The 27,882-nt window shown below is 47.7% G+C and overlaps 1 protein-coding gene across 1 annotated transcript in view; it reads right to left on the reverse strand.

Annotated features, from left to right (window-relative positions):
* Positions 1-1,618: 1,618 nt before the first annotated feature.
* PLPP3 (phospholipid phosphatase 3) overlaps positions 1,619-27,882 on the reverse strand; it is a 43,239-nt gene continuing 16,975 nt past the window's right edge. The window contains exons 3-7 of the mRNA XM_042030781.1: positions 21,019-21,176; positions 16,134-16,417; positions 15,080-15,137; positions 7,737-7,913; positions 1,619-3,456 (exon numbers count right to left, since the gene is read on the reverse strand). Coding sequence (XP_041886715.1) covers positions 3,331-3,456; positions 7,737-7,913; positions 15,080-15,137; positions 16,134-16,417; positions 21,019-21,176 — 803 coding nt within the window. The 3' untranslated portion in view covers positions 1,619-3,330. The remainder of the gene's footprint in view (positions 3,457-7,736; positions 7,914-15,079; positions 15,138-16,133; positions 16,418-21,018; positions 21,177-27,882) is intronic.

The following is a 27,882-nucleotide window of genomic DNA, read 5'->3' on the forward strand; positions in this document are numbered from 1 at the left end:
TTCCCACCCATGCTTCCAGACATGATCACTTCTCTTAATCCCCAGGCAGTGAGTAGGGGTGAGCCCCAGCAAAGCTGCACCCACCCACCCAGCACATGCTGCCATGCAAAAGCTGCCCTTACCTTCCCAGGATGGGATGGAACAGCAGGGGAGAGGCAGGCAGGAAGCAGAGGAGGAAACGACCATCGCTCAGCCACAAATAGGACTTGGCAATGCTGATGCTCAGCCCCACGCTATGAAGTTCGACCCTGTTGCCTTCTGTAGGTTTATCCATGGCCTTTTCTCCCTCTCCCCAGGCTGACCCACACATAGTGAGAGAGATCCCGTGACTTGCCCACTGCCCTGCCTGGGCTCTTATCGCCTCCTGTGCTGCTTCCCTTCTGACCCTTCTCCAAGCCCTCCTCTTTCACCCAGACATCTGTATTCCTCTTTTTTTTCCAAGCAGCTGGGGTTAAGATGCAAGCAAACACTTTTCCCAGCCCAGTGGTTGCTGCACTGGGGCTGGCTCTGCACATGAAGGGCTCCACAGGCAGATGGGGCATCCTTCTCCCGTGGGGGTTGCTTACACCCAGGCAATGCATTTTGGAGATAAACTGGGGATTAAGAATCCTCACAGCCATTGCCCCGAAGCTGAAGTCTCACCTCTGCAACACACTCAGCCCCTAAACACTCAGGCTCAGATCACACGTGGCACCATGAAAACTCCCTTTGCGTTTAGGACAGGTGCAGGTTTACGAAGTTTTTCCACGCGTAATAAAATTTTACTTCTAATTAGGATAATAATAGCAAGTGCTAGCTCAGTTCTGCTGGCTTAATTTCCACCTGCTCTTTCTTTGCAGTTTGATGTGGTATTTGCTTCCTGTCATGCATTCTTGCATATTATTTGTGCCGTGTTATCTCGCTGATGTGGTTCACACAAGGAGTGGTCGAAACGCGGCTCTGACTGTGTGTCACCACCACCAAGTTCATTTGCCTCTGTAGGAGGAGGAAAATAACAATAAAAACCCCCCTAAAATAATAATAATAAAAAAATCCAGGCTGCCTCATAACTGTGTGCTGTGCACATGTGCCTCTCTGAGAACATGTTGTTGTGGGATTTTTTCTTTTTTCTTTTTTCCCCTTCCACCCACATTTGCAACCCAGCAAGCTGCAAGGTTTTGGTTCAGCTGCAAGGCGTCTGCTTTTCATGGGAAAGGCATTTGAGCAGAGCGTAGCTGGGAGCCCTCCTAGGCAGGGGCTGTCCAGGACAACCAGCAGCTGGGCTGTGGCTCTTCAGACCTTATTTTACTTCAATACAATTTCTTTAAAGCTGATAAGATTGCTAAAGAAAAATGGATGCCTTAGGTAAAATGGGATTTGCTTAAAGACTGGGCATAGCAAAGAGAAGATCAATGCGAACCCGTAAGTGCCCCCAGCCAGGAGCTGGTGGGACCTTCTCATCACTCCCATTGAAAGTGGCATCTGGTCCTTTTTATCCAGCTGCCCTCTGGTACCATCACATCCCAAAATGTCATCCGACATCCCCATCATACCCCCAAACTGTCCCCCTGGGCAAGGACCCTGCTTCTCTGGCAAGGAAAGGGCAACCCAAAGACAGAACGCTACTTGCACCAGGATGTTTAGTTGTGTTATGAGCTTTTATTTAAAAAGCACATTTATACAGCAATAATTTCGCAGATACAAACTTCAATTTTGTATTCTACAAAAGTCTTTGAATATTCTTCTCTTTACAAAATGGAACATTACAAAAATACAGACAATTTAATATGTTTTTTTTTATACAAATGTCTCTAATTGTAGTTATTTTCATTAAAATATTACTACCACAGAACTACAATATTTTAGTCGACTATAAAAAAATTAATTCAATGCTTTTTTAAGCAGCAAAATGTAAATAACACAGGTCAGGACACAGTTTATAGTCATAGTGGATATATCTAAAATTGTTTCAGAAATAATATTTTACATAGTTAATTTTTAAGGTTTTATACATTATTTATATAATATTTATAATATAAAAAAAAATCATAGCTTGCTATAAGTTGAAATGATAGGACGGATTCTGTGAGAAGGATGTGCAAATGGCCGTTCTGCGTGTTCTGCGGGATCCCTTTGCAAACGCGCTTCGTGGAAGGGCTGCAAACCAAGGACCTGTGGCTTCTGGGCAAAAAAAAAAATTCACCATCACACCCGAGAGAGGCACAGCTGATTTCCCACCGGAGTGACCCAGCGGAGCACAGGACCTGGTACTGCCATGGCGCACCCCGGGGTGCCCCGGGGAGGAGGAGGAGGAGGAGGAGAGGAGGGGATGCACAAACCGACTGACACCCAGGCCGGGACGTGCCGCCCAGCAGCCCGTCCCAAAACTGCAGAATAAAAGTTTCCCCGGGACTCAGCCCCGGGGTCGTAGTGCGAACGAGTCTTCGGCAGAGCCGTCGCTCCCCTCGCGCAAACCGCCGGCTCCCGCGGGCGGGCGCACAGAAAACCTGCTGGGATTTTTTTTGGGGGAAAAGGGGATGGCTGGGAAGTGGAGGATGCTCTTTTCACTTAGAGGGGCTCGGGTGGGATGAGCCCTCGCCAGGGAGTGAGCGGGGAGGAAGAAATGTGGCTTCTCTGCATGGAGGAAGGAGCTCTCCGGCCTCACTGCGCGTCTTGGGGCCGCTCGTTAAAGGCGTGTAGTGTGAGCAGAGAGAACAGAGACCCTTCGGAGATCTTGGACTGGGCAAGCTTCTTCTAAATTAAGTCACAGTATGGAAGAGAGGAGGCAAAAATAAACTAGGATCAAAAAGAGAAAAAAGCAACTCTTACAAACCAATCCCAGATCTTGACTCAGTGCTGTTGCTCATATGTAGTGCTATACAATTTAGTGTCTTGAGTTGGTTTTTTTTCTCGCAGGCATTGGAAATCTTCATAGTCAGAAAAAATCTAGGATGGCCAGCTTTCCAAAAATCCCTTAGTGTTCATTGGGCTAGGAACAATTTGGCGTTCACTACAACATGAACACTCAAACCAATTGCACATCCAGAACTCCGGCACCTCTCTTTGTTTGTTCGGCTTTTTGTGTTGTGTGGGTTTTCTTTCCTTTTTCATTGCCGCCTTTGCCTTAGTTCACCATCACCACCACCCCTTTCATCCAAATGTCGCAAGTTGAAAAGACCACAGAGTAAGACTTTACTGGTCGGGCAAGAAAGTCTCTCCCTACATTCTACTGTCTGATGAGATTTGAGAGCAGCAGGTAGTTGCTGTCAGCAGTCACTTTTCTTTTGCAAAAAAAAAAAAAAAAAAAAAAAAAGAGTTTAAAATACAACACCCATCCGATTCCTTGAAGTTCTACACCATGTTGTGATGGTTATTCCTCTCAATGATGTCCACAGGTGAAAGGATCTCCTTCCGGATGGGAGGTGGAGGCAGGCAAGTCTTTGTCTTCGGCTTGAAGAGATCTGAGACGTAAAACACCTGTAGGAATAAGTGGAAAAGGCAAACTTAGCCACAGTGGGTGATGCTTTCTTCAAAAAGTTGGTTTACAGAACACACACACGTCTTTAAGCTGTGAAAATAGCACTTTCTGAACGCCTGGCCGTAACAGCTGCGAAATCCCAAGTGCCTGCTACCACCTTTCTGTACAGCAGAGAAAAAGGCTCAGCCCGCCCTAAAGAGTGTAAAAACATGAGAGGACAACTTGATTTCTCACTGCGTAATCACTGAGTGCAACACCCAGACCTCTGCTGAATGGGTTGAAAAGCCAGGAAACAGATCCATGGCCTGCACTCCAATAAAATAACAAAGGTCTCCAAAGGGCTGGCCTGACTCATCCTGAGTGGTTTCAGGGATGGAGTTGGTGTGAAACAATTCATTGAGCCAGACATCAGGTAGGCAATTAAAAGCTTTCAAATCAAAGCTGTGTTAAAAGCTCTCAGCAGAGAGTCAAGAGTGAGCGATGCTCCTCACGCCCCACCAAGGCACCAGGACAGAGCTGGGGTCTGGTGGAAGCCAAAGGCTAAGGAGAGGAGGAGCTATTCCTGACTCCTTCTTCCTAAATATCCCGTGATGTAACCCCTCTCCCGGATGTGAAAAAGCCAGTGCCTGGCAATTTCGGAAGGTAGCAACACAATAAGAAACAAAGTGCTGGGAGGAAACTTCCACATCCTCCTTTGGCCACACGAAGCTTATCAGTCCTTCAGGACTGGGGCACTTTCACCCTTGCCAAACCTTAGCCCCGTGCCAGAAGGGAAAAGAGTCAGATCCTCTGGAGGAAGCAAGAAGTGGCAAGGATTCATCATTTTGTCACCTAGCACCACAGCCCCAAACTTCTGTCCTGCCACCGACTGCCTCTCCCAGCCCAAATGTGACGGCTCACCCCAGAAATCCTAAACCCCAATAATCTGGACTAAAGCCATGGGTTTGCTGAGCTGAAATCCCAGGATGAGCAGCACATGGCTGTAGGAATCACAGTACATTTGGGTTTTCTCCCAGAGTACTCAAATGCAACATTTAAGCACCCAGATAAATCAGGGGAAAAAATAATTCCAAGGTGCTCAAGGAATAACATTAGATTACTACTTCCAGGCTGGGTAACACAGGGAGGAAGGAAAGGTTTGCCCCACCTGCATCTCCACATTTTCTAGCTACCCAGAGCCGTGTGCAGCAGGTCAAGTTGTCCCTGGAAATAACTTTTGCAAGCCCCTGTCTGCACGGCAGATGAGGCTCAAGCTGGGCAGACAGCGAAGCTGCTGTAAGCAGCAATTTACTCCTGCAATTGCAACCAGGGATGCAGGAAGCTGAGCTCCGCTTTTATTACTTTGTGGAAAAGCAGAGAAGGAGCAGATTTATGAAACAGGTCTTTTCTTGGTGAATGTGCTGGTGGCTGGCTGTTTGGTTGTGTAACAGAGCTGATAAAGTTGTTTACAGGGCATCCAAGTGGCAGCATGTGTACCTTTGGGTAAATAACAGGATCCAGCTGATGCTCCTAAGGATCACAAGTTGGAGTCTGGCCCCTTGCTGGAGCATCACAGTGTAAAAACACATTGAACTGCTCTGGCACTGGTTTTCTTTTGGGTTGTTAATGACTGTAAACCCCCCATTTGTCTGGTTTGGAGCACTTCTGGTGCCATCTCGCTCATTTGTCCACCTCTGAGAGCTGGATTCAATCAAAAAGGTGTCCAGCTTCTGCACCAAGATAGCCATGACAAATCAATTTAGGGGAGGAGATTGCTGAGTGCAAGAAGCATATGGGGATTGCTTTGAGTCTGGTCCTTTGACAGGAATGAGTTATGATGGAGTGTCATCCTGGGTATTTCAGCTTTTACTGTGCTGCTTTTCAGGGTTTCATTCAGAGACTGGTTAAGAGGTTTCATTTCTCTTTAAACTGTATTTCACTTTAACATGGCTGGAGGTTATATAAACATTTATAGGAATAATGAAATGTGATCTTTGGGGGTTAAAAGTGTGTTAAATCCTCCTAATGCTTGAACTGTTTAACACAAAAAAGGACTAATAAACGTGCTAAGTTTTTCACTTGGATTAGCTCCATTTCCTGTAGAAGGTGCTCTCCACCCATAAAGAAAACTTGATGGGAGAAGACTGAGAGCCTATTTTAAGCCAATATCTTACATTCCCACTCAGCAATTCCTATTACTTTTCATTATATTGAAGCAATTTTTAATCCTATACAGAGAGGTTAAAACAACTCATCTAAGCTAACCAGAGCAACACCGGGAGCATGTCCTTCTGACATCTCCCCTCTTCCCTCTCCCTCAGATGAGACATAAACCACACAACACACAGCAAGCTGCCTACAAGGCACATAAAAACTATTTCTATTTGAGAAATCCTCATCGTATTTCAGCCTGGGTCCAAATCTGAATGTTTCATCAGCTGGAAGTGCTTGACATTAATGTCTTCTGCTTGTTATTTCAGGCACTGAAAGACAAACGTGTCTGCTGCCGCATGACCTGGGTTTAAGCTTGGGCAGCCTTCGGAGATGAAATCCACAATTGGTTGCTACTGCCAATTACGGCCTGATAACTGTGGTGTTTTTACAGCTCTTGACTATCACCAGGGTGGACCCTGAAGGCTTTGCTGGGGGAAGGGGTGGCTGGGAGCACCCAGGCTTGGAGGTGATGAGTCTCCAGGTCCTTCCCTCTGTTTCAGAGCAGCCTGTGTGGGAGAGCTGGGCAAGAACCCCCAGGACATCCCAGGAATTGCAGCCAAAAGCTGCTGAACTGCTCCTCCAGTGCAAACTCCAGGGTGTTTTGGGATGACTCTTCCTCTTGTCCCTTGCTGCCACCTCCCAAAATGGAGGAAAGTCTGTCAGGCCCTCCTAGGCAAAGGCTCCCACCAGCAAAGCCAGGTTCTGGAGAACAGCACACTGGTGGTTCTCTGCAGGCTGAGGGGATGGGACAAGGGCTGGGTTCACACCCTGCCCTGAGCCCTAAGCTATGTCCCGAGATGTTCCAGGTCACGGAGCCCTTCCTGAAAAGCATTTGGAGACAACTGCCCCTTCCACCAGCGGGCTGGGACAGCAGCTCAGGCTGCCCCAGGCACGCAGGCAAACCCAAGCCTGCCTGGGAAACTCCAGGCAGCTGCTTCCTATGACACAGGAAAACTATCCCAGCCCTGCCACAGCCTCCCCTCCCCAGCACAGCTTCCAGCTGCCGGAGGGCTGGGAGGGCACAGCCAGGCCGGCTGCTTGTCCCAGCCAGGAAGCATCCGGACACCCATCCCAAGCATCCGGAGAGCTATTGTCCTTCTGGAATCGCTGCTGGGATCCAGGGATGGATTGCCTGGTCCCCACTCCCCTTCCCTAGGGCTGTTAGCCCACTTCTCAGCATAAAGACACACACACTTCTCCCACCTTCCCCTCTGGGTCTGCTGGCCCTGCATGGGACATCGGCACCAGGCAACGGCAAAACCCAACAGCTACTGCTCACAGAGTTAATACCATGAAAACATCCCAACAATGACATTTCTGTTTTGGCTTTGGAATGTTATCAACGAGTGGGAAGTACATAAATAACCTCTTTTCTCTCCCTGCAAAATGTAATATTGGTGAACTTAACTCCTTGTTCCCAAGGCTGATTTACTTTTAGAACAGTTAAAAAAAAAAAACCAAAAAACAACAACAACAACAACAACAAAAACCCCACAAAAAGTGGTGAGTTGTTAAAATCTTGCTTTCAGGAGTTCACACAGGCACAGAAACCACCACAGCCCCCAGAGTTCCTTTGTGTCTATCTGAGGCAGCTGCCTGACCTGGTGCCCCCCATCCTGCCAACTTAAAACATCTTCATCTGTCACTTCGAGTTACAGGGCTCTGCAATCAGGTCACCCTTTGGAGAGCAAGTGGCACGAGAACCAGCCCAGCAGCTGAAGAGAAGTGGGCACAGCTTTTGTTGGGCACTTTCTCAAAAGCCCTTTTCCTCCATGAAAATCTGCCTCCCCTCATTGGGCTGCCACCCGTTTTTGGATGGATTGTGTGGGGAACAGCCATAATCCCAACCACCCCAGACTCTCTGCTCAGCTCCTGGTGGACAGGGAAATACTCTCCCATGACTGAACATCCTTCCAGTGCCCCGAGCTGCCTGGACCAAGCCTCCGCAGCACAGCGCTTCCCACCACATCCCCAGCTGTAACACGGAATCACCTGAGCTGAACTGGTGGGTTGCAAAGGCACTGCTATTCCCACAGGACCCTCCCAGCACTCCCAGTGCCGCTCCTGCCCTGTTTTCCACACTCACCACGCAGTAAGCCACCAGGGCTCCCTGTGCAAAGCCTGCCAGCACGTCGGTGGGGTGGTGCTTGTGGTCCGACACGCGGGACAGGCCGGTGTAAAACGCCATCATGATGAGGGTGAACTGCAGCAGGGGACGGAGCAGGCGGGCTCCCTTCCACGTGAATCTGGCCTGCAGATAAAACTGTGGGAAGAGAGGGAAACAAACAAAAAAAAAAAGGTTGTGTTAATTTGCCCAAAATGAAGCAGCAACTGCTCTGTGGGGGTGGCTTTGGGGCAGCCATGGCCCTGTGGCTCAAGGAGGGGGAGTTGTCAAAGAGGAAGGATGAAAGATGCTCCTTGCACATGTGTGGGCTCTGGAGGGGTTTTTAACCCATGGAGAGGATGAGGACAGTGGTGGATGGGCATAGCCCCCCCTCAGTGAGCCCACCTAGAGGATTGGGACCCCCTGCATCCCAGCTCTGCTTCAGCCTCCACGCAGCACCACATCCGAGTAAAGAAATTCCTCCGGAGCATTATTTAGCGCATAACAAAAACACGGTGCCAAATCTGGGGTATTTAGGATTCACAGCATCTCTCAGAGGAAAAAGAAGAGTCAATGCAGCATGCTTAACCTTCTGAGCCACCCCAAGAACTCCCAGACATGGCCACAGCCACTGACAACATGCACAATGCCACCCTCTAACATTACCACCCTGTCTCCCAGCCTGAGCCCCAGGGTTTGCAGGAAAGCAGGGAGCAGCTGCCCCGCTCCACGGCCTGGGAATTCCCTCACTGGGTGGGAATGACAAGCAAGGCCCTGGCTCAGCCCAAAAACACGATGCTGAGGTGATGTCAAGCAGACATTGTAGCCCTGCCGTGACTATCTCGGGCCCGTTTCCGTTCTGGCTGCCGGGCACGGCCGGTTCCTGTGGGAACCGGGAAGCTGGGCGGGAAGAGAGGGCAGGAAAACAGCAACTCCTGCCCGTGGATGAGTGCAGGGAGGAAGGCTGTGGGGAGGGAGGGACGCCACAGCAGCCTCCAGGCTTGGGGAGCAGAGGGTGTGAGAGTGCGTGGCAAATGCTGCTCAGCCCCGGCCGCTCAGCCCCGCTGCCCGTGGGCTCAGCCCCCCAGCTCTGCTCTGCCTGTTCCTAAATGAAGCACTGGAGTCAGACCCAGTGTCCTGCAAGGGGCTCTGCTACATCAGAGGGCTGGAAAGGGGTTTACTCCCCATTTATGATCCCTTTTACACATGCAGAGCAGTTTGCACTGCCTTGATGTGAAAGGGAATGAAGCTCTCGCTGGGTTCCCTGAAACCACAAACAACTTAATGACAACATAAAAGCATAAAATGACCTATAAAAGCAGAACTAATTGGGAAGCTGATAAGAGGGAAGCATCATTTTGGCCAATTTAGTATGTTTGGCTGTTGCACAAACATTGTATTTACCCCTTTTTGGAAAGAACACACACTGGGCTCTTCTGAAGAAACGAAACATCGCGTCATCTCAATGGAGCAGATGCTCCAAATTATCCAGATTGTTAGCCAATTAACATGGAAGGGAGCAGCACCAAAACAGCTCGGTGCTGGCTAATTCACATGGTGATTCTGGGGAATATATCTGCAAACCAGCCCGAGCCTGGGAACAGAGCCACGGCCCCATGGAGCACACCCCACACCCCACACCACAGAAACTCGTGCACACAGAGCTATGGGGTGAGTCTCAGCTCCCACAGCAAGCCCACGCTGATGCAGCCCAGCACATGGACCACTGGGCTGGTTCTCTATAGTTTGGGATGATAATTTTCATTGCCATGGTCTTTGGGCACCCAACTTCTGCCCCAGAGGATAACTGTACAGACAGGATACAGCTGTGGATGCCCCATCCCTGAAGTGTCCAAGGCCAGGCTGGATGGAGCTCTGAGCAGCCTGGTCTAGTGGAAGGTGTCCCTGCCCATGGCAGGGGACTGGAAATAGGTGACCTTTAAGGTCCCTTCCATCCCAAACCATTCCACAATTCTATTTTCATGTTCGAGAGCCTCAGCTCAGCCCAGGTGACAGTGCAAAACTCAGGTTCCAGTGCACTGCTGCTGCAGAGCAAAAATAACTCCAATATTATATATTATAAACCATCACTCTCAGTTCTACCAGGAAGACTTGAAACCTGATGCCTTATTTTAATCTTGTGTCTTTGTCCCATCAAATCCCTTAAGAAGGAAATTTGCTGCTGGATAATCTGACATTTGTCACTTTTGCACAGTCTGGACATCTCCTCAAATCATTCCATCCCACAAGCCTGGACTGAACAGGTCATCTAGAGGTGAGGGTGCAAAGTATCAATTAAAAATCAGCAAAAAAAGCAAATAGCAAGTTTGAAGACACAATAAAGCAGGCACTTCTGGAGCTGGACTGTGACCCTCATGTTCAATCTTTAGCCCTGGAAAAGGAGTAAAAAGCAGTGTGGCACCATATGGGGTGTGCTGGGTGTCCCCCAAGTCCCCAGCACCCTACTCACACCCACACCTGCACATCTTGGAGGGCTAAAACTCACCTGAACAGTGCCCCTCAGACACTGCAACACCAGTGTGAGGATCTCAACTGAGTTCCTTTTACTGCCACAATTAAGGCCATGGAAAAGTTGCTCCTTATTCCCCATTCATAAGGACAAAAAAAGAGGGTAACAGCACTCCTCATATTCCACAGGCATTTTATGAACCTGCAGTATTACAAAAGCTGCTCTCAAACACCAGGATCCCCTAAATACTTTCAAGGTAAGACTTGAGGTGCTCCAGACTTTGCCCTCAGTATGAAAGAAAACCCCAGTTAATAAGAGAAGGTCAAAAAGTGAAAGTAGAATTCAGAGGCTGAAAGGATCAGAATTTCCCTAAAGCAGGAATTAGTGCTATTACAAGAAATGGGAAGTTCCTGGAAATTTATCTGAAAATCTGCTTATGAAGGTGTTTTTTGTTGCTTTGTTTTGGTGTTTTTTTGCTCCTGGGAGCAAATCTGAAATGCTGCCTGCTACAGGCTGACAGATTTGGATGGGAATGTGGAGCTGGAATGGAGCTCTTCCCGGGAGGGGGTGGAAGAGCAAGACCACAACCAGGGTTATTTCCACCACAGATCATCGCAGGGCAGCGAAAACCAGGAGCACCACCAGGAGCAAGGGTGGATGGAATGGGATCACACAGAGTGGGAGTTATTTGGAGTTCCCATCCGCTGTCTCCTGGCAGAGGCCGAGTTACCACAAAGCAGATGGTTTGAGGGACGTCATATCACTCTTCCTGTGCCAGGGGACTTCCACAGTGCTGGTGGGGACATCCCACAGCCACACACAACCTCTGAGCAAACCGAGGAGGAGCTGGCAGGGGACACAGGCTCAGAGCATCACCTCCAGCCTCCCGGGGCTTTCTGCTCTCCAGAAACCCTGTCCCATTCACACTCTCCCCGCCGCAGGGCTGGACTCCATCAACCTCAGCCCTTAGTCACACCTAAAGTTTCCTTCTGGGAAACAGCTGGGCTTGCTCCTGGCTGTCTGACCTGAAGTGACCTCCTTCTCCAGCCCCATCTGCAAGCAGAGTGGTACCCAAAGTGCTACAGGGCCAAAACTTCCCCAGCCCAAACTCACTCCAATGTAATGGACTGCCCTGACTGGACAAAGCCAGCTGGAGGCTGGGGAATGCAGAACTTGGCTTTTAGCACCAAGCTGGACGGAAAGGAAGGACAGGAGATGGGAAAAGACCTCTCAGCACCTCTCAGCATGTATTGTTTGCCTCTTCCCTGCCTCTGCTGAGTGCACAGCACCCTCTCACCCCATCAGAAACATCCCCAGCAGCTCAGCAGCTCAGTTCACGCCTCAGCCTTGGCCTCTGATGTAATTCCAATTTATTCATTTCCTTAGGTCACCACTGAACTCAACTCCTAGTCCACAGTCACCACAGAGGTTCCTTCACAAGGGCACATCACTGCTTAGCTGCACCAGGGCACCTTCTCCACCCTGCAGCAAGGAGCTCCAGGAAGAAACCTCACACTCCCTCTGACACACAAACCCAGCAACATCTCTCATTTTTCATTTACATCAGTAGAACACACCACAACCCATTCTGAAGCCTTCTGGATCACCCACTGACACAAATACACAAGCTTTGCTTGCATATTATCCAGAATCAGCCAACATTGCTGAAGGATATTAATTCCGCTTTTCTGATATTTAAATTTAGCTCTTCTGCACTCTTCGTGTGATTTCAGGCGACTTCATGCTGCAAATAAATCATCATTATGGTCTCACATGCTCGAGGAGTAGAAAGAATCCCCTTTGCTCCCTGCAAAGACTCCCCCACATCGACAGAAACAAAACCAAGAGGTGTGGGTCAGCTGTGGAATAAGCTGTTCCTTCCATACCTCCCCTTTCCTCAGCCTGCTATAAATATGTATTACAGCTCAGCCAAGGAGTAACAAAGCAAGGAAAATTAAGACAAAGAGGATTACCCAAGAGTAATTTCCCCTTTTAAATTTTTTATACAAAGGCCTGATGTTAATTGAGTATTCCTGGTGACAAGAAGGCTTCGAGAAACTTCGCCCTGAAGTCTCAGCATTTAGAACTAAATCCCAGGGGATTTTGCTGTGTTGCAAGTGCCTTTCCCTGGGATTTTTCCCTCAAAGCCCTCCAGGGCTTGGCACCTATCGGTGTTTTCCTGCTAGGAGCCCATGGATAGCACAGGGCTCTGCTGCTGTGCCGGGAAAACCTGTGGTCACTCATCCACTGTCCAACCAAATACCTGGACAAATCCAGCCCCACGGTGCAGGCGAAGCCCTGCGGGATGCGTGGGAATCCATGGATTTTTGAATAGACTGACTGGAATTTTCTGGCACCCGTCTCCACCAGGTGAAGCGAACTCGAAAACATTTTAATTCAGAATGGGCTCCGAGAGTGAAGCCAGGGAACGCCAGGAAAAGACGGGAAGTGACTTATCCTGGAAATATGAAGTATTGTTCAATCAGGAACACGCTCAGGACACGAGTGATCTGCCAAACCTCTGCAGGACACGCTCAGCCCCACAGATACCCCCACTCTGCAGAGGCCCCTGGCACACTCTTGGTATCCAAAGTGTAGGCAGCAACCTGCTGCAGCACAGCCCTCACTTCCCAGGAACAGGGGAACATCCGTTTTGTCTTGATTGAGATGATCTCCTGATTGAATCCATCAAACACACCTCCTGCAGGCACTGGCGTGGTGGATGCCACATTTCTAACCAGGCTTTCAAACCCCCAACCATTCACTGAGGTGGGCAAGACAGTGGGGTTTACCTTGCACCAAATAAAATCCCTCTGGCTTACTATAATCTCTTTTTTCTTGTAATTATTTTTTGGTATTATCGGCCTCTCCAGCGTGTCAGATTTTCTGCCTCGCTTTTTCTGTGAGATTTCTCTGTCAGGCTCGGGCAGTGACCAGGGAGCTGGAGTGATGGAGAGCAGGGTGCTGTTAGACAAGCTGGAATCAGAATCATTTAGGTGGAAGAGAGCCTTAAGATCATTGCCTCACCTGTCTTGTCTCAAGTTGCCTTTTTCTCCCTTCAATTCATCACCAAACACTTGATGTAATTTTCCCTGACTTCTCAAGGCACAAGGCACCTGGACAGCTGGTCAGACAGAGCCTGCTACCAGCCTTATCACAACACTTCAAGTTGAAAATTAAAATAATTTTTATAAAGGGATTGCCTCCTCCATAGAGAGGGATAAATGGAGCAGCCTCTTGTCAGGGGGTGTGGGGAGAGGCTGGTGAGTGCTGACAGCTCAATTGTTCCTATATGGGGACAGGGAAGGGCAGCAAAGAGAGACCAGAGGCACCTCTGTGCTCCAAAGCATCCCACAGGAGCTGAACACCACTTTTAAAGCCTGTTGCAAAGTCAGAAAGAACATCAGGCAGCAGGCGTTGGTGCAAAGCAGCACTGGGAAATCAGGCATGCAGGTTTCCCATGCATTCTGTGGGAACTTGGAATGCACTCTGCAGTTTTGGGGTCTCTGTCACCAGCCCCCCAATCACTGTAGACCTATTTGTCTCCCACCTGGTCCACAAGAGCCGGAATTTTAGAAAAACACATGGAAAAAAAAAAAGTTTGTCCAGCACCCTGCAGAAAATGGGTTAAGCCCCAGTAGAGAAACCATCCCCAACTTAATAGGGACTGGCAGTCCTTGCTGTTCCCAGACGCTGGGCTCAGAAGCACCTCAGGGCTGACTTATCCAACTGCCCACAGAGCTCCCCAGAAATAAATGTCTGCCCATGTGAGCATTCCAAACTCAGCTCAGAGAGTTTTACGATGGGCTGAGCCTCCTGTGAAGCATCACCAAGGCAGCTCTTCATTGTAATACAGCTGGGAGGAGACAGCCAAAACGTTCACTGCAGAAATCCAAAAGTTTTCCAAGAACAAAATAAAAGGGAAAACAAAGAAAGAATTTAATATGCTGCCCACAACTGCCTGGAAAGCTCAGTGATTCAATTACAGAAGCTGCTCACAGGGAGGGGGCATCCAAGGCTGAAAAGGCAGGAGGGAGGAGTGGTCACTTATCTTCCCAGAGGGTAAGGGATGAGGGGGTGCACTGCTCACAGATAAAAGCTCATGTTTCATGTTTTTATCAGTGCTGTTCCTCTGCTTGCTAGTCCAAGATCACCGGGGATGGAGGAGGAGCACGAATCTTAAAAGCAGCACAATACTTGATTTTTTATGAACTAAGTAACTTTTTACAAAGGAAAACCAGACACAAACCCCTCTGCAGCCCCCTGCAGAAGGCCCTGTGTGTGTGTCCAGCCCGTGTGGGCAGCGCTGCCTCCCGCAGTCCTGGCAGGAAGCACCTTGGCAGCCACCCTGGCCCCAGCCCCGGCACAGGAAGGGCAGAGCCATTTCTCACTGACAAAGGAAAACAAGTCCTAGCCCTCCCCTGCGGAACCAGGCGGGCAGAGGCTGCTCCACCTGCTCCGCTGGCACATTTCGGAGCCAGGCATCACCTCCTGTCATGGCCGTGGCAGCACATCCTCCCCCTCCATCCACGAAACGTTCTGGCTTGCCCCAAACTCTCCTCAGCGGAAACCACAACGTGAGGCGGACAGAATTGCGCAGGTCGTCCACAAATTCAGTAGGATTTGGATTTAATTGCCACCTTGGCTACATCCCAAAGTTGCATGCACAGCTCAGCTATCACGCCAGGAGTCTCCATCCTAAATAACACCACAGCAGCTGAGGGTGGATCTTCCCACCAACAGCTCAGACTCTTTGTTTTTTTCAACCAACTTTCCATGTCCAACGCTCATCCTGCCATTACTGCTATGGAATGTGGGACAGGGGGACAAGGGATCAATCAGTGAGGTCACTTACCACCAAATACAGCATGGTGTACAGGGAGAAGGACGCGTGCCCGGAGAAGAAGGATTTCCTGCAAAACAAAGCAGGTGCTCAGAACCAGCCAGTATAATCCTCAATATTATGATTTTCCCTGTAATACGGTGACTTGCCTGTGGTATCTGAGGATGCCAGACCAGAGGGACCCACAACCCCCAATCCTCTGGGTTATGAAAGCCCTGTTATCCGCCCTGCCTGCTGCTGAGGCAGAAAGCGAACGGACGGACAGGATGCTCGCATTGTTTGTCCCTTCCTGGCCTACTCATGGGACAGCAGTTATTTCCAGGCTAGCCCAATAACTCATCATCTCGCCTCAAATAACCGGGAAACCCTGAAGAAATGAGAAGAGAGCAACTCCTCTGGGCGCTTCTTTGCAGCGTGAGGAATGTGCCCCCGGAAAAGTCAAAATTGGGCATCTGATAGATGTGCTAGAGCTCCAAGGGGAGGCACTGGCAGCCCTGCCTGTGAGGTGGAGCCTTTCCTGAGGAGAAGCTCTGCTCTGCCACACGGGACAGCTTGGGCTGCTCACCATGAGCTCAGCTCTGGGGGTGAATTCCCACAATGAGCAGCAGCTCAGGGAAACAATAGTGTAGGAGTAAAGAGAAAGGAAAAGAAATGTTATTCAGCTGAGTGCCACATTTCCCAAGGGAAACTGCTGGTCACTGGAAAGTGGATTTATGGCCTTCACAGAAAAAGCATAATTTCATAGAATCCTTGAATGGTTTCTGCTGGAAGGGACATCAAAGACAATCTCACTCCACCCCCTGCTATGGGTAGGGACAGCTTTCACTATCCCAGGTTGTTTAGACCCCCATCCAAGCTGGCCTTGAACACTTCCAGGGATGGGGCATCCACAGCTTCTCTGGGCAATCTGTTCCAGTGCCTCACCACCCTCACAGGGAAGAATTCCATCCTAATATCCAATCTAACCCTACTCTCAGTCTCAGATTTGAGTCCTCTATTGCTGACAGAGAAACCCCAGACACATTTAGTGGCAGCAACCCACGGCTTTGGTGCCACGGGGTCTCACCTGGCTTCCTGGACCCTGCTGTCATTTCCCCTGCAGGTGTAGTTCTGGATGTAAACTCCCTTGGCGCAGTTGATGGTGGAGAAATCCAAGTCACAAACCGCCAGGAAATGCGGCCGCAAGCGCCCGACGGACACTTTGGCAATGTCTGTGAAGGACTGGCTGATGGCACAGCCAAAAACAAAGCAGCCCACTTGCTTGTAGAGAGCTGCCACGTAGGGGTTCTGGATAAAGGAGCGGGATTTCTCCTTCAGGTAGTGGATGCGGTAGAGCTCTCCCGTTATAATCTGTGAGGGAAGCACAACAGGGAGGTTAGAGAGGGGGAAAAACGCTGTGCAAAACCAGGGATGGGTGTCAAAGCAGGGCTGAGGCAGCTCTGAGATGTCAAACCAGGAATCTGCTTCTCCAGTGAGGAAGGAGAACCCATGGGCCAGTGTCTCTCCATGCTCCCCCTCTTCCCTCCCAATGCTCGGAATGGTGTTTATGGAAAAATCCAATAAACAAAACAAAAAAGGGGTAGATTTTGGGTTAGCATGTTGGCATATATTCACAAAAGTGAAATAACACCCCAGGCAGAGTGGGAAAAGAAAATTGACATAAACCAGATAAAGAATTAGTGTGTGTTGGGAAGGAGAGGCCAAACCCACTACCCTCTTATCAAACTGATGTTGGAGGAAAATAAACACACAGCCTGCTTATCTTCCTCTCTTAAAATCATTAACACAACAGGGGAAGAAACAGAAAGCCCCAAATTTTTCAGATTGTGGCCCAAAACTTGCTGCCAGCAGACTCAACTCAGACCTCTCAAGGCCTCCATAAAGTCCAGCTATTTTGGGGCATTTCAAGGGGTCTTGCCATCACATGGCAGCAGATTATGTTTTTCTTGTGTCGGGGGTGCTGAGGTTTGACAATACTGCCATAAATCACTGTCAGGGAGCAGAGGACCCAACTTCTCACATTCAGGACTCTTAAAAGGCAGGTTAATGAAAATCAGGCTGTGAAATGAAGTCCAAATGTCTCACCTCTCCCAAAGAGCCAAAGGTTTAAATTGCTCTCCGTCACGCTACACACCTAAATTTTAAGCTCCAGATTTACAGCTTTAGGATTTCATTCATTACTCTAAGTGTTTTTATACCTGAGTAATAAATCGGGGCAGGGTTGGTTTTTTTTTTTTTTTTTTTTGGATGCCCCCTTGTCCCTGTCTCTCTGAAGTCACGGGGATTGTGATATGTAAAATTAACTGTCAGGAAAAATGCCTTCATGTTAATCCCTTTCTGGAGCAGCCAACAATATTTCTCCCAGTGTGGCAGCCTGCCAGCCATAAGCAGGAGACAAGGTTCCCCTGCCTACCTTTTTTAAAAGCTTGGCACAACCTTTGGAAACTAATAAACTGGAAAAGTATGGCAATTAGACTAAGAAGAGTTGAAGCTGTATCATTGTTTGAACTCACTCGTACCAGGGCTTGAAAAAACAAAGGTTCACCTACGGCAGCTGAAACTGCAGCTAAGCAGGCTTTATCAAAGAGAGATACAACTGTCATCACAGAAAATAAATGCCAAGCTAGAGCAGGCTCTGCTACCAGGCACAGAAATGCTCTGAGTGGCTGCACCATCATTTGGGGTTTACATGTGACAGCTGAGATTTCCTCCTGGAAATCTGGTAGTGATCAAGACTTGTTTAGGGAGCTGCAGCTAACTGGCTTCAGCATCATTTTAATCCTCACAGTCTCCAAAGACCATGGTTTATCTCCAGTTTGGACCACTTTCCAGCACAAGCTGCCAGCCAGGAAATCTACAGACGTGAGGCCTGCAGAGGGAGGTTGTCCTGGATGGACACAGAGGCTCCTGCACGAGGGCAGGTCCACTCCCAAAAGCCTAAATTCACAAGGAGGGGAGCTCTGAGAGGCTCAAAACTCATGGCTTTCACAGAGGGAAGACCAGGCAAATTAAGGATGGTATCTGATACTGGGAGATGTGCCATTACTGCAAACTCACAAACAGATCCACACAAACCTGAGGCTCTTGGCCTGGAAAAGGCATGTGACCATTTTAAACAGGGACCAACAAAAGTCTGGGGATTAATATTTTTCTCTCACTGTTGGTGGTCTGGGTAATTGCACACATGTAGCAGATCGTAAATTGGAGCCTTCATTCTCTCACTAAAACGCTGCTGGGTACCCAGGAACCTTCCCCAGTTAGTGAAAGCCATGGATCAACTTAATGAGAAGCTAAAAATTGGGTAAACTTGGTTTTTTGGCAGCGCTGTCCCAGATAAAGCAGGACGGTGAAAAACTAATGCAGCACAGATGTGCACAGACTGGAAGGACATCCTGAAAAGAAAACAAGTTTTAAAGATATCAAGCTCTTCTCAGGCCTTGCACTCCTGGCAAGCCAACCACACGGGACACGTGCCATTCTGTGGTGATGGGCACAACTCCCAGGGACTGGAGCACATATTTTAAAAAGTTGGTCACTAGAGAGAAGCCAACATCAAAATTTTCTGTCTGTGAATGCTTTTTGCAGACTTTCAGTTGTCAAGCCCACTTCATTGTTATTATAAGGTATCACCAGCAATCCAATTAGCCTGTAATTACTTTTAGAGCTCTTCTAGCCACTTGCTTTTTGTGTAACATTCTCTGTGCTAATCACATTGCAGCGTATCACCTTTGACTGTAAAACAACCAGCTAATCCAGCTGTGTAACTTGGATTACCTAGCAAATTAATTTTATTAGGAATTTTTCATAGCCTTTCAAGACCTATCAGGTATGGGGACACGGGACTACAGCAGTGGTACCCCTACAAGGTTCAGGAAGAGGAGTGCCACCTTCCCCTGGCCATCCAAGGGACCACACCAACATCAAATCAACCACCTTCCAGCATGAAGAGCAGTCAGGAGAGATGTGAGAGCGCACAGCCCAGGGGCACGAGCCTGTCCAGTGTCATCTGCATGGAAATTTGCCTGAAGTCAGTAAATACACAGATATTAAAACCAAATGCATATCCTCTCCCATCCTGATGGAAGCAAAGGTCTCGCCTCTGCCGTTTACTTAACAAACTCTCTGGGTGTCCTCAAGCCACTTAAAACATGGCCTGGACCTTTTCACCCCAGGCTAGACTGCCTGTGACGCCACGTAAAGCTAGGGCGTGAAATTTTGGCTGCTTCACCCCAAAAGCCAGCTCCCTGGAAGTCCTCATAACCACTGCCCTGCCTTCCAAAGGCAAACGATGTGAGCGAAGGGAGCGGAGTCAGTGCTTTGTGGATTTGGAAGGAATTCCTATTATGCTACAGTAATTCTGGTATCTGGGTTACATCTGAAAAAGGAGGTCAGGCTGACTTGAATTTTCCATGCAGGCTGCCATAGCAAAGAAATCTGTTGCTTCAGTTCCTCGTTAGCCATTTGTGTCACTCAACAGAAAATCACTGAGCTTTTGAATTTACCTTATTAAGTTACATTTGTTGTGGGCACAGTGAAACCAGGGCAGGAACATCCCATTCTTTGGGGATTTTCTTTCTCTTTTAATTGACCTGCTATTTCGTGGTAGAGAGTTGATGGATCACATAGGCAGCTGATTATGTTTCCAGTTTCTGTTCCAACTCCTGTATTTGCCACTGCCTCATTAGGGATCAGAAGCACACTCTGCATGGAGCTGGCGCGCCGATAGCTCCGGCAGTAATGCGAAAATGAGAGGCTTTTTCATTTCATTTTTATGGCTTTTCCACACTCGGGGGTCATTCACCTGCGGGGTGAAATTCTGGCGTGTTTATAGAATTGGGGGCCTGGCACCTTTCAGGCTTGTTGTGGGGAGGGAGGGGGCAGAGGGACAGGGAAGTTTTGGGACCTACTTTGCTGAGTGAGTGTATGTGGTCAGGAAATGATGGAGATACTCACATCACAAAGCAGCAAGGCTGAGGATGGAGTATTATCAAAGCAGGCACTGTGCCATCCTAAAATATCTACTGCCCACGACATTCATCTAGGAGGAAAGATGAAAGGGGAACAAGTGCTCCTGACCTCACCATCTCCATCCCTCCCAGCTGAAGGAGCAAGAGGAAGGTGGCATCTCTGGGAAAGCACCTGAGCTGTTCTGGCAGCAGGTGGGAAGGAAAATGTAGGTACTTTTCACAGGGGAATTTCCTCTTAGCTGGAAGTGTTTAAGCAACAACCAGGAGACAGCTCTTGTCTTCTGCCCCACACCAGGCACACACTGGCATAAGGAGGCTCAGCGCATGGGCTGAGCTCAGCTTTTTGGCTGACAAATAAAGCTCTTATCGTACAATCATTTCCTAGCACAGCTCTAGAAAAAGGAGAGAAGGAGGAGAAGGAAAATGAAGAGGCATTGGGAAGGTGGGGCATTAGCTACTTTTTACAGCGAGGACTCTGGGAATATGCTCCCCATGGAAGGTTTTAATTGTCTTTTAAAATCGGCTGTAATATGCAATCTCTTAAAAACCTAATACTAACCTGTTAAATTTTCCAGGCACTGGTTAGCTGGAAAGATGTATCCTTTCTTTGTTTTTTAAACCTTATAAAATAGGCAAATACCAAGAGTTATTTGAATAGGGACAAACCATGCCAAGTCTTTACTGACACTCAAAGTGTTTTTGCCTCTACTCTGAACTCCTACTGGAGGGTGAAAAAGTTCTCTGGAAGCTCACAGACTTGCCCAAACAGCTTTGGGCCTGTTTACAGGCTTCAAGAGTAATCTCATTGCTCTCATTACAAGCTTTCATTTGTAAATGTTTGCAACTCCACGCTTACAAAAGTCAAACAATCGCAGAGGAGATGTGCACCAGGTAGATAGCCTGGCCATGGCTACATTAGCAAGACAAAGAGGTGCCAAAAGCCTCTACCGGGACAGAGGAGGAGGTTCTGGAGGCGGGACTTACCGCGAGGATGGCGATGAGGATGCCCGCAGCACACAGCACCGCGTCGTTGATGGTCTCCACGTTCTTCTGTGGGTACCTGATGCTGTCGTCGTCGCAGTAGAAGCCCCTCTGGTAGGGTTGGATCGTGCTTGTCTCGATGATGAGGAAGGGCAACCCAGCTATAAAGAAGGGGAGACAACAACCAAACCCATCAGCAATAAAGGCAAACACAAGCAGCTCGAAAAAAAACCCCAAGACTCAACTAGAAAACCCCTTGCAAACCATTCATCACTGCTCCTGGTGCTTTTCTTTTCATATAGCTATCTTTCCAAAGGGAATAGCATTGGGATTTGTTTTTCCAAGCTGGTCTTGCAGGGAAAAAGCATCTCCTCTGTTATGGTTATCAGATGTCTGCGCAGCCTGGTTCCAGTTAAGCCCTGTGCGCTGCAAATATTAACTTACAGGAACAGACCTCTGGAGCAATCCCTCTGCAAAAGGCCATGAAAACCAATCTGGCACTTTTCTCCGGGGAGGGCCCGATGTTCTTCCGAGTGCCCCAGGCAGAGCAGCCCAGAGCTGAGCAAACAAACACGGCAGGATCGAGTATCTGCAGGGCTTCTCTCCTACCCGGCCAGCCCAGCTACTCTCCATCCCCGTCACTTCCCTGCCTTTGAAGCCTTCCTGGACTCACTCCTCTTTGTATTTACAGGGTGTATTGACAGCTTGCTGAGAGTGTTTGTACCCACTAATGCAACAATCATGGGCTTTGAGCAGCTGTGGAACACCCATCCATGCAAGGACCAGCCCATCCACAAAAGCCGGTGAACTCCCATCAGAGCCTGTTCACCTTCAATCACAATAAAGCCACGTGAAATCTGGGGTTTAAATACTATCTGTGAACCCTCTGCTCAGGATTCCTGTGTCTGCACACCTTGGCTGGATCTTTGTACCAGGCATGGAGCAGATCTGCTCAAGAACGTGGGTCAGGACCCAAAGCATGGAGGAGACACCTGGAAATTGCAGTGTGTCCGTAAATCCATGTTTTTGTAAGTTTTTCAGAGAAACGCAGCACTGCCTCAAACCTAGAAGGGTGTTTCCCAGACACAACGTCACTTTGGACAGGGCACACTCCTTCCCTTTGCCTCAGTTTCCCCATCCATCTTTGCTGTTAAGCCCATCACTGAGAGGAGCACTACATCCCCACAAAACCAAGCCCCAAATTCCCTGAAACCCACGTTCACAGTAAATCACAAGCCACAAGGTACAGGAAACCCTCCTCCCACTTGCAGAGCGAAACCCAGGTAAGGGGAAAAACAAATGCACAGTGGTTCCAGCTGTCCTTGAGCCAAGACAACAGGTCTCACACCCAGATCCTACAGAAGGCATTAGGGAATACTTGTCGACCACTAACTTGCTTAAGTATCTGTGGGTTTGTTTACACAGCTAGAAGTCAAAGACATCAGAGGGTTTTTCCTTCTAAAATGAATAAAAATAACAAATAAAAAATGAAGCACTGTTGGGTCCGACCCAAAGCTGTCCACAGTACATCTGTAGTGAGCACCATCTGCTAGATGTGATTAGCAAGGGCACCATCCATGTTGTTCAGAAGTGTCATCAAAATAATGTTCCCCATGTTCTCCACATGAACCACTCTCTAGATTTCACTTTGCGCAATCCACTTTGGCTCCTTTTCCTATATGTTAATGGGTTTCCCTAAGCCAGGATTACTACAGGGTTTTGTTATTCTTAAGAAAGAACTCCATAACCCGTGAGCAGGGACAACACGTACTGAAGTAAAATTTTCAAGTACCCAGTAGTGGCGTAGGCCACTGCTCAGGACCCCTTTCAGAGCCTCTCTAAAAGCCCTAGAAATGGGTTAATTGCAAGTTCTGGGCCCCGAGTTGCTTGGCAAGGCGGGACAGTTTCCACCACACGTGTGAACGAGCGAGGAACAGTTTCAGAACTGCTCAGATTTGGTAAATAAAATCGGACATCTCGTGTGAATCCAGCTGATCTTCATTCCACGATTTAACCGTTTTGATGCCCAGCCAGCTTGGCCCCAAAAGCCTGCCTCTGGTGCCAGCAACCCCGTTTTAATAGGCCACTTAAAAAATCCTTAAGTTTCCCAAGGAGAAATGGCAGGGGGAGAAGCGCTAACGTCGCTGGGCGCGATCCGGTTTCGCGCGCGCCCGGAGTGGCGGCGCAGGGTTGAACTCGGGGAGTAGACACACCACGGTTACGTGGCTCATTGTTATTCCTCCAGTTCCTCTTGTTAATGGCTTTCACATGACAGGTCTGTAAAACACATGTTCCCACAGACAATAAAATACATCTGAAAGCTAAAACCGGCCCTAAAAAAAAAAATAAATTAAGAAAAAAAAGAAAAAAAAAAAAAAGACAATAGTGTTCCTATATATTCTGTGAACCCAGGAATAATAAAGATTTGTTTCCCCTTCATTCGTTGAGCTGCATGGGGTAGTATTTCCATGTCTCAATTATATGTACACTTGCCACAGCTATAATAAGAGCATAAGTGACCTATATGGGACACATTTCATAAAGCACATAGGCATAGTTTGGAAAATCCGATGGGTTTGTTTTCTCTCCTACAAACTTGTGGTTTAGTGGGATATTGCCAATCAAGGCTTGATATTTTTCCAGCAAAACACTAACCTCAGATTCCCTTTTTTTTTCCCCTTCCTCTTTTTTTTAACATGAGAAACATAAACACACTCCCTATAACTGAATGAATATTACTTAGAAGACGTAACATGCCCTTGATTTTGAGGGTTGGGTGAGAGGCTGCTCTTTCACCCAAGGAATGGAAGACCCCAGCCCATGGCAAACAATAAATTGTGCTCAAGATGGCTCTTCTTCCACGAGGTTATTTCTCCGAGGACGGGTTGTCTGAGGGACTAGGTCACCACCCACATTTTTTTTAGCAAGGGGGTTCCAGCACGGAGAAACCTGTAGTGGTGCCAAAAGGCCGCCAGAGCATGGGCTTTGCAGCAAAAACACTACAGAGGGAAGTCTGGAAGAAGACAGAAAATTAAATGCAGAGAGAGATGCCTTTGGGATCCCTCAACAAAACACCACAGAGACATTATTCACACTAGGAGATCTGCCTGAGGCGAAAGGATCCAGAAGCGGGGCTTACAGCCCACACACCTTGGAAACAGGAGCCAAGCAGAATAGGATTGTACTGTGAAGATGGAACATCTGGCCTCATCACCTCTCCTACCCCAGTCTGCCTCTCTGACTCAGCATTTTAAGAGGGAATTCAGATTGTGCATCCCTGGCTGCAGCGATTTGGATCTACAGATTCAACAGCTGAACCCCACAAAGGTGTTAAGTCTTCCACCTCCACCACTTCCCATCCCTACACACGGTACCTAACTATTGAGGACACAAGAGGTTCATTCCAGCAAACAGTGACCTGCACTGAAGTGAATGACAGATGTACAGGGCAGGCAAAAAACTTACACTGATTTTGGGGATAGTCACTTCTCTCCAGAAATGGTCCCATCTGGTCATTCTGTCTGTGGGTACAACTCGCCTACATGCAAGTGCAAAATCTTTAGGAACGCTGCAGAAGGGCCTCACATCCTCTTAATACTGGTATCTCCACACTGAGAAATGACACAGCAGCATGTGGACCATGTCCTAAAGGACGGACACAACACTGGCACATCCAAAGGGACCTGTGCAACCAGAGAAGGGCTGCTATCCTCATCTCACAGGAAACTAAAGCATAGAACAAAGGGATTTGCTTTTTCCAATGTAATAAAGATAAACGGAGCTGAAATTACCTTCTCAACTGTAACATCCTTCACAAGGTGAAGGAAAGTTTCTTTTCCTTGTACAACGGGGATTTTTTGCTTTAATAACAGAACAAGGAAATCCCAACCACAAGCTTTTATGCAGCTATGCTGCAGGAGATCAAACACAGCTCCAAACCATGAGCATAATAGAATTCTCTCGAGGTCTGATCTTGCCCCATCCAAAATGGCTCAGCCCCACTCCGAGCGGCACGGAGCAGGTGTGGACACTAAGGAATTGTGTGAGGCACTGCGGGATGCTGTGAGGCTGGACATTGAAAAATGATGTTGCTTTTGTTGGGAGGAAGTCCAAGTGACTTGGTGACCTCTAACTGCTGGTGTCCTACGCTAAGGTATTTCAGAGCAGGGTTTAAATTTATTTGTCTTTCCATTTAATAAAGCCAATCGAGTTTGGAAATCTAGCACCAAGGAAAAAATATTCCTTTCTTTGGTCAGCACCTTTATTAAGAGGCAGTTAATAGGCAATAATCCTGGGAAGGCTGGTAGCTTGAAAGCTAAAACCCCACCACCAAGCCTAAACAAAACCCCCGTGTACTCTCTGACCAGCTTGAAATGTGCATAAAAATCAAAGGCAGGAGAAAAAAGGGCTCTGTGTTGGGTACAGCACTTTGAATCTCGGAGTCTTTGAAAAGTTAACACTTGTGCAGATTTAAAGGGGGAAAAAAATTTAAAAAGGGGATAAGCTTTCATTGGCCACTCATCAAAAAGCAGAGGGAGAGGAAGGCAAGAGGCATTTGTGCAGTGACCCACCCAGGCCACTCTCATCTTCCCAGCCCAGCCTTCACCTTTGCACCAAATTAAACACCATCACCACCTTTTTCTTTTTAAACGTCTGGTTTTGGTGGAGTTCGGGGTTTTTTTCCATTAAATCTTTGTTCTTTCAACCCTGCAGGTCCCTTGTGGGATGTTGCTGGCTATCTCAACAAAGCCATGGTAATTTCTAACAAGTATTCCATGATGCTTCTGCCTGCCACTGTCCAGGCCTTGGGTGTTCTTAGGGTTTCACTAGATCAGACATCTACCTAAATAAGTGAAAAAGACCATTAATTAATTTGGCAGGGCTGAGTGGGGTATCTAATTCCTCACTCAAGTCACACTCTGTAAATATTTGGGAACCTACAAGAGACAGGCTTTCTGTTTGAAGTACTTAGTGGCTGATCTTGGGTACATATAAACCTTATTTGGGTTACAGCATTTGTACATATTTAAAAATGCATATAAACTAGATTAGCCTACGGTAGGCTTTTATTGGGGTTTTAAAAGTTGGCTTCTCCAACTTTCAGAGAAGAATTGCAGCATTGCAAGGCCAACCTTGGCAACTGCTGCAAGAGCGAGCAACTCCTGAAGCCAACTTACATTGTACGTGTACATATATGTATATAAATATATAAATAAAATTTAACAACCCAAAGAATAGTATTTCCACATTTCTGCCACATCAGGCATGTGCTGTCAATCAAAAACAGAGCCCAGCTCTGCACCAGCCCTGGGTGTATCTGAAGGAATGGTGGGAATCTGGTTAGCTAAAAAAATAATCTCAAGGGGCCAGATCCACAGCCCAGTGTTAGCCAAAATAAGGATCCTACTGCAGCCTCCATCAAGCTATTAAATTTGGATTTTTAAAGATCTTGAAAGCAACAGTGACGTGCCTCCATCCCAATGTTTTTTGACTGAATCTGGATACTTGAGGACCATATATTTACTAGGACAAGGAGACAACTGGGCTAACCATCAGCTCTGCTATTTTATTACCTGCACAGTCTTAATTGTTCTTCACCTTGATTCCAGAAGTCCAGCAGACTGATCTGTGCATCTGCCTGTATTTTGGAAACACATCTAATATCTTTGTTTGCAAAACAGATTCCCATTCAACTCTGTTACAGTTCCATTACTCTCAGCTACACAGACACATGAGGAGAGAAGATTCTCCACACAAACAAACCCTAGACTTTACGGTAAAACAGGTACCTGCTTCAGAGCACTAAAGAACCGATAAACAAGGATCAGTATATATTGCATTTCTCTGATTTGACCTGTTTGGAAAAGTTCTAGGACATGATGGGTTGATTGCCACAAAAAAAAAAAAAAGAAAAAAAATTAGTTAATTTTCTTTTTGCTGTAGGTTCATTCATGTAACTCCCATGAAGATTTGCCCTATCTACGTTAATCTGTCTTGTGTCCTTCCTGTGAAGAGAGTGACAATTTTGTCCACTTTATTAGTATTATTTTTCAGCCAAATCATAGGAACTTCAAAGCAAACCTCACCATTTTAGGCCCACCAGATGCTACGGAGTCCAAAAGACTTCCTAGTGGGCAGACACAGGTTCATTTTAACCTAAATGATGATACTCTCTGGGTTCTTACTTTTTTAGGATTCTCTTTGTTTTCAGTAGGAACTGGTTAATCAGGAACACTGGGTAAAATGCCTTCTCATGCCTGCGAGTGCAACAGCAAACAAGAAGGAAGCCAAAAATATTTATTTTCTATATAGACAACCCCATAACTTTGGTGACCCCAGGCTGCAGAGGTATTTGAGAAGTGCCTTTAAAAGGAACCAAAGGTGGTGTCGGAAATGACAGGTATCTCTGCCTGCTGCCCAAACCCATCCCTGGAAGTGTCCAAGGCCAGGCTGGATGGGCTTTTGAGCAACCTGGTCTAGTGGAAGGTGTCCCTGTCCACGCCAGCGGGGTTGGAACACCACAAGATTTAAGGTCCCTTCCAACCCAAATCATTCTAGGATTCCATGATACTCATCCTTTGTGGTTAATACTCCCCTGTGCAACCTGGAGCATATTGACTGACTCAGCCATCCTGGGAGAATATTATTATAAAAAGGTTCTTGGTCACAGATACTTTAAGACAAATGCCAAATTATCCTCTTGCACTGCAAATTCCTCTGGATTTGAAACCAAGAGTAGAAACACTTCCTCATGTGGCTGGAGCACAACGTGCCAGCCTCATGCTCCAAGAGCTCCAGATGGACAGGAATACTGCCACTGTTTTTTTCTGGGAGAAAAAGTGCTTTTAGTGAGTATCTGTTACCTAT

Source organism: Corvus kubaryi, unplaced genomic scaffold (assembly GCF_017639235.1).
Source record: "Corvus kubaryi isolate FWS band 111438036 unplaced genomic scaffold, C.kubaryi_AGA036_p1.0 37334, whole genome shotgun sequence".
Taxonomy (NCBI): Eukaryota; Metazoa; Chordata; class Aves; order Passeriformes; family Corvidae; genus Corvus; species Corvus kubaryi.